The 6,701-nt window shown below is 36.0% G+C and overlaps 1 protein-coding gene across 1 annotated transcript; it reads left to right on the top strand.

The window, feature by feature from the left end:
• The first annotated feature begins 182 nt into the window (after positions 1-182).
• Positions 183-6,562, top strand: LOC131795151 (protein boule-like). The gene is made up of 11 exons (XM_059112723.2): positions 183-395; positions 888-981; positions 1,420-1,485; positions 2,191-2,285; positions 3,111-3,165; positions 3,992-4,051; positions 4,277-4,319; positions 4,689-4,771; positions 5,243-5,281; positions 5,435-5,507; positions 6,156-6,562. The coding sequence occupies exons 2-10, from the start codon at positions 961-963 to the stop codon at positions 5,501-5,503; spliced, it is 531 nt and encodes a 176-aa protein (XP_058968706.2). The 5' UTR covers positions 183-395; positions 888-960; the 3' UTR covers positions 5,504-5,507; positions 6,156-6,562.
• Positions 6,563-6,701: the final 139 nt, after the last annotated feature.

Below are 6,701 nucleotides of genomic sequence, written 5' to 3'. Positions count from 1 at the left end.
AATCTTTCGTCTACAGTGCAAAACTGATGAGGCTCCGCCCGAGTTTCTACGAGCTACACTCAAACAGTGTCTGGAAATTTACCATCCGAAAGGATGTTTGGCTGGTGGTTTATTAGCTGAATACAGTTTTTTTTTTCGGTTTTCTAAGTTCAAGTTTGAAACGAGAGACTTTTTTTTACGTTAATACTGTGGTAAAAAGTAAGCAGTGACGTCATGGTGTCACTCAGGAAACACCCACCCGCCAGATAGTCTGGGAAAAGTTTCGACCCCCCTGTCATTTTACGCAACACTTAAGTTTCATTTTCCGCAATACTTCAGTTTCTTTGAGCGTTTTAACCAGATCACCGAGGACAATTCACTCTTCAAAACACCTCAGCAGGAGCAATGTGTAAAAGGTACTTTATCTTGGGTATCGATTTCCTTTGACATTGTTATCTGCGGTCTTTAAAACATTTGTTTTCTTTAACACTTTAATTGAGAAGTATCAGTTAGGAATCTGGATTGATTGATGGTATATTAAATACTCGATAATCTCAGATTAAGGTCTTCTTTTCTGCGATTAATATCATATGATTGGCATTTTAAGGAAATGGTATCCTTTGTGGAGCTGTCATCAGTTGTGTTTTGAAACACTTTTCCTTTTACGTTGACAAGTGTTGAGTCCCTCCCACGTAGATTTGGAACACACTGTGTTAAGATGATATATCGTCGTTTCGATGCTTTCGTTAGATTTCTCTTCCTCGATCCACTTATTTGTTCTTCCGCACGGCTTTCATTACTTAGTCTTCCAAAAATGGAATCTGACGCGTTGCTTTACGAAATTGACATGTTATTTCTGTATTAACCAATCACATTGCGTAACGTTGACAGTAAACGTTGACTTTTAGCATCAGCAGTGGAAGTTTACGCAAAATAACGAGCGTACGACTGTGATTGCTTCTAGAAGGCAAAGTACTGGAAATGAACAAAACAGCGAAGTCGGTACGTATGAAGTTATAACTTGGGATATTTTTTCCTTTTCTTCACTCTGTGTCTTGTGATGCCTTGCCTTTTTGTAAATATTGCGATAAAGATCTTAAGACCTTGTTAGGGTGACTCCGTGATGGTTGATTCATATTGGACTAGCAAAAGAAATAGTTCACTTGAACTGAAAGGGTCAAGAAACATAAACTGTTTGAACAGTCTCTTGAACTCGTTCACTTCTTTGTTAACTATTTAAACATTACAACTACATAATTTAGAGTAGCTTTCTTCATCTTTAGAACAATGAACCCTGAGAAGCTTGTATAGTTACGTAAAACACCCGTACTTTTCTGACAGTAATCGCTACGCATTCCTTGGTTTACAGTTGAATGAATGGCGCTGAAACTTCTAAGTATCACATTTTAAAACTATTTTTCTTTCATGCGTTTGTTCAAGGTTTCAACTGTACCCGATGGACACGAAATTATCAATCGGGTCTTCATCGGAGGACTTGCTCGCGATGTAAGTTGAGCATATTTCAAGAGCATCCTCCGAAGTGTTATTTACTTTTATGGTTCCACTGGAAGTATCCGATCTTAAAGATCTCGCGTTTATCATTCGAATGATGGTGTAGTTGTTTTCAGTTGCGAACGCATAATCGTAAGGTACATTTCGAAGTTCATTCTGCCCAGTTCAGTTGTGCATACTATTGCAAAGCAGAGTTTAAGCTTAACGTCATTTTTTTCAGATAAAGAACTGCACATGTTTGTATGTTTTTTTTGTTTGTTTGTTTGTCTGTTTGTTTTTTGTTTGTTTGTTTGTTCTATCTCATTTGTTACGAATTGAAGTTGTGTTAGAAGTGGCCATTTCGCCCACTTGTTGTACACCTGTTCACGTAGTGAACTGTAAACAGACTTTTTGCTTATTTTATTTGCATCGAAAGATTATTACAACATATTTAACATTGAATTTAGATGTTTTTCGAAATATTTTTTCAGCTATTCTGACAAAATTAAGTAAGTAAAGGCGTTGTCGATCTGCAGCCTTGAAGGCACAAATAGGTAGTCTTCTGGAGAGACGTAATCACAACTTTGGTTGTAGAAACTGATTTAGTGTATTTGTGGAATAAAATAGCTGCAACAATTCTTGCTTATTATCAATTTAGCCAAAATTTCAAGCTATGTTTGTGGCTCAGTCTGATAAACCAGTTTTTTTTTCCTCTAACAGACAAGCGAGTTGGAGCTCGAGAATTTCTTTAGTACGTTTGGTGAAGTGACGGATGTTCGCATTGTCTGCGATAGGAAAACTGGCTTCAATAAAGGGTAAGTTAATTCAAGTGAAGAACTAAATTTTCCAAACAGGAAGTTCCACTCAGTTATTTTTTCTGTCAACCATGAATATGCAAAGGAGAGAAGACGTTACAGCGAGAACGATCCCAAGCTCTCGGTTCATCGCGCCACCACCGGTAACTCTTTGACCTATCAGAGGAGTCGGGTCGTCAGCAAGGCGCCTTAAGGTACATCAAGACATTGCGATAACGGCGCCGTCGAAGAAACGTTGGGAAAAAGACCTGTCTTTCAGTTTCTTGAACCAAAAATTTCTCTAGTGGCTATAACTATGTTCAACATGGCTGTGACAGCGTTAGAGATATCCTCGGCAGAATAGTTCAAAGAAATGATTCACCTTTTAATCAAGAAACTCAAAATTTGGCCGTCAAATTAATTTCGCTTATGACTCGGAAAGAAATATACACTGTGGTTTTAATGTGCGTGCAATGCCACAGTTGGGCCAGTTGTTAATTTCGGCTGTTTCGTCATCGTCTCTGTTTGCCTGTAAGCTCGTAATACAATCATTTCGGATGGGAGGCCTTTTCTTTTTCACGTAGGGTCAGCAATTTAGCGAAGGTTCGCTCTTTTAAAAACAGGCGTAGAAGCCCCAATATGTGAACTGAACATGGCATTTAGCCTTTGAAATAAATGACTTCTGTTACATTTCAATGTTGAAACCGGTAGCCGTGACTCTGTCGATTGTGTTTCTTCCAGTGGCACGGAAATTTTTCTTTTCTTAACCTTTACGTTCTCTCTCTCAAGTTTTTAGGATTACATACGTCTGTAGTTTTGAAGATGTATTTTTTTTGTCTTTCGCAGTTACGGTTTTGTTACATTCAACACAACGAAAGCTAGAGATGATCTCATTGAAAAGGTATCTTTATATCTGTTTTTTGTTAGTTAGCCAGATCTAACTGAAGGTCTATAATATTTGAAACAGATGCAGAACTTACAAGTATCATTCAAAGAAGGAAAAGAAATAAGCTTTAACCCTTTCACTCCCACAAATGACCAAGACAGAATTTCTCCTTACAATATCAATACAATATCAAACAGGTAGGTGATGAGAATAGAGAAGAATATCAATTATGGGATTATTATTTGATCCAACACCAAATTCTCTGAACTAACATCATAAGAATTGTATGGCAGATAGTAAGGAGAATTACTAATTAGATCTTGGGAGTGAAAGGGTTAAAATTTAAAGAAAACATGACCAGGATCACTCAGAGACTTGGAACAGACCACGCTCACCACAACTTCTGCAGGTAGTTGTAGAAGTCTTTGAGTGGTTATGATCATCTAGGATTTGATATATTTTTTTGGAAAATTTTCAGAGATTATTTAATGGTCTTTGATGGAGTAAATGTCTTTCATGATTGATCTGAATAGCTTCTAAGTCCCAGATCTGAGCTTAGTATTCTACAGTAAAATGACAACAGCTGTGTATTATTTGGAGCTCACAACATGAATCACATGCTACTTACAGTCCTTAAATGCAAGGGGTCTGGATCCTAACATATTACCAGCCGCAAAACTAATGGAGATAGCGGTTGGTTATGTTAGTTGTGTATAATTGACTCCTGACTGTGCAAGTCCAAAGCACACAGCAGCATATATGAAATCACAGTGTACTGAGGGGTAGATATCAATTTTGTGTTTGATATAACAATATTATCCAGTAATCTCTACCAATTTAGGGAACAATTGATTACAAGGGTGGAAGGAAACTGCGCCTCCGAAAAGCAGTGAAAAAAGAGGTAAGAATCAACTCAATACATGGGACTGGCCCCAATATTAAAGAAAAAACAAGAGTCAGTTTTTGGTTTAAGCTCCTTTCCCTCTCAAGTGCAAATTATTTAGATGACAATTGTTTTTTGTTAAATTAAAGGGGTTCTCCCTTGAGTACCAGAACAATGTTACAACATCTCCTTGATTTCTGAACTGTGTAATATGATGTTCTATAAAAATGTTTTATTTTTCAGACAGGGGGACAGTTCTTTTCTACAGGATCCAGTAATCAAATAGGTTAGTTCGGGTTGCACATGGTGTAGATGCAAAAATTACAGTGATCACAATGGATACTTTTTGGTCCCAAGTTGTCAATCACTCACTTCATGTGTTTTTTGGCATTTATTACAAAACAATTTAGAGTGTTAAGTCATGAGGCTATTTTAACACAGGAGAAAAAAAAAGTACTCTATTCCTTTAATGAAAGATATCCTGTTTTCCAATTTTAATCATAGAAAGTGTGATGTCAGAACATTACTGTGCTTACAAGAAGAAAAAGAAGCTACAAATTATGAAAATTAACATTTGGAGAATAATTTTGTATAGTACATCAACATAGCTTCATTAAATTTTGACTGAGGCATTATGTTTTGATTTCTTATTCAGGGACACAACCACAACAACTGGTTCTTGTGCCTGTAGAGCCAAACATGAACATGAATATGCCTCCCTTGATAAATTGCAATGCGGTTAGTTCAAATTCCGTTGTATGGCACAATGCACCAGTTATGGAAGCATTAGTTATCAAACTTAATCACTATTAGAGACTTTTTGGCTGTTGGTGCTAATACTTATTTATTTTATTCCTCTTTTGTCTTATTACTAACCATTGTTATCATTTTAGTTTTACAAAGAATTAAGCCATGTTATCCAGAAAAGAAATTTGTGTAATGTTATTTCACTCAACAATATTGTTTGGAATTAATTAACTTTCAGCCTCTTTTTTGTTCAACACATTAATGAATTCAGAGAAGTTTAGAATGAAATGTTTGTTGAAACTGAAAAAAAGGTGCCAATTTGTTTTGTAAGGCATATCAAAGATGGGTGAAATTATGTCTATTCTTCATGACTTGTGTCAATGCCATTCAACAAAGACTTCACATTTTCTTTAGAGAATGCCTTAGACACATTCATTCACATCCTATTCATTTCATGATTAGGTATACAATCATCCAGTTCAGCAGCCCATCAATTATGTGGTATGTAGTGTTGAAATACAACAGTGTTCCCTAAATATTGGCAATGAATATGTTAAAATGTTTTCAATTTGTTTTATATGCAAACCTTCCAATGGTTAGTGTAAAATATCATAATTGTAGCTATATCTATATAATTTTTTTTTTGTTTTTCAGGCACCCCAGTATACCATGCCAAGCACAACCCAATATACTGTACCAGCATTTTATTATTACTGTTATTAAAATGGTAAGTATTGGTATGGCAGTTTGTCTTAATTCCTCAGTTACATAGTTTTACATCACTTGGTAATTAAGAGGTGTTTTGGGGAGGCTGTGTGTTTTACTCTAAGAATTAGAAACAAGTAATTTGTTCTAGTTCCTTTCATGCATGAAGAGGTTAAATATCAGGTTCAAAAATGGTCTTGTCACTAGAACATAAGCTTTGTGGGTATAACATTGCAAGGGAGCATCTCGGCACAGATATCTGGCGGGTTATGGTGCGGTGGGAAAGTATTTAAAGTGTTCTGTGGATTCCCTGTAAACTAGCAGATTAAGCTAAGCAGAAACTCCTCTTTATATGAATTGTCTAATATCCTATGACTTGTAAGCATCCTTTCTTTGAAGCAATTACACCTCATGTCTCATGTCCATTTAATTTACAGTTGTGTGCTTGGTTGCCAAGCCTTTGAATAGGAGTGAGGCTAAGGTTGACCTTGTTTTGATACAAACCTTGCTGCTTTTCAAATTCAAATTGCTTTGTTATCATGCCAACTAGATACTGGTCTCTATCACGGTAAGGTCACCTTCAGCCTCACTCCAAATCAGAGGCTCGGCAGCTAAGTACACAGCTGTAAAATGGCCAATGTGTTAATTCAACCACATTTTGCATTTTTAGGTGACTAATGATCCCTGACCGTTTTAGCTCTATGAGCTACATGAATGTCCAGTGTCAAGACTTATTTTTGTTCAAAGTGAATGATGTGTGGCTGCATTAAACAGTGGTTGAAACATGACTGAAAGCTATCGCATGTTATGTAGCTGTTTATTCCTTTCTGAGGGGTGGACGGCTACTGATAACAATTATTTTAGTATTGCCAGAGATTTATACACCTTCTTTTAACCGATATATATATTTTCAGGCATAAGACAGCTTTTTACTTTCAACACAAACATTTTTATCTGTATTTATGGTTTTCTTTTGGTTTGAGTTGTGATCATTTTAACTGCAATTAACTAAGGAAAAATCTGAAGTGCAAGCCCAATTGCCATATAGCCTTATAATCAAGAGCAATTTTTTTTTTCATTCATATTTTTAGAATAAAATCTACATTCTTCTGGAAGGGAAGTTTCAAAACTTTTCATCTTTTGCTCTCAGGATTATTCACCGACATTGACGTAAAATATCAGAGATTTATACACCTTCTTTTAACAGATATATATT

The sequence above is a fragment of the Pocillopora verrucosa genome, chromosome 14, assembly GCF_036669915.1.
Source record: "Pocillopora verrucosa isolate sample1 chromosome 14, ASM3666991v2, whole genome shotgun sequence".
NCBI lineage: Eukaryota > Metazoa > Cnidaria > Anthozoa > Scleractinia > Pocilloporidae > Pocillopora > Pocillopora verrucosa.
This window is presented reverse-complemented; position numbering and strand designations above follow the sequence as displayed.

Excerpts from the sequence above, each read along its gene's own strand:
- LOC131795151 (XM_059112723.2), top strand. The coding sequence starts at position 961 with ATGAACAAAACAGCGAAGTCG. Across the intron at positions 4,320-4,688 it reads AGGATCCAGTAATCAAATAG|GGACACAACCACAACAACTG; the intron begins GTTAGTTCGGGT and ends TTTCTTATTCAG. Across the intron at positions 5,282-5,434 it reads AGCAGCCCATCAATTATGTG|GCACCCCAGTATACCATGCC; the intron begins GTATGTAGTGTT and ends TTTGTTTTTCAG.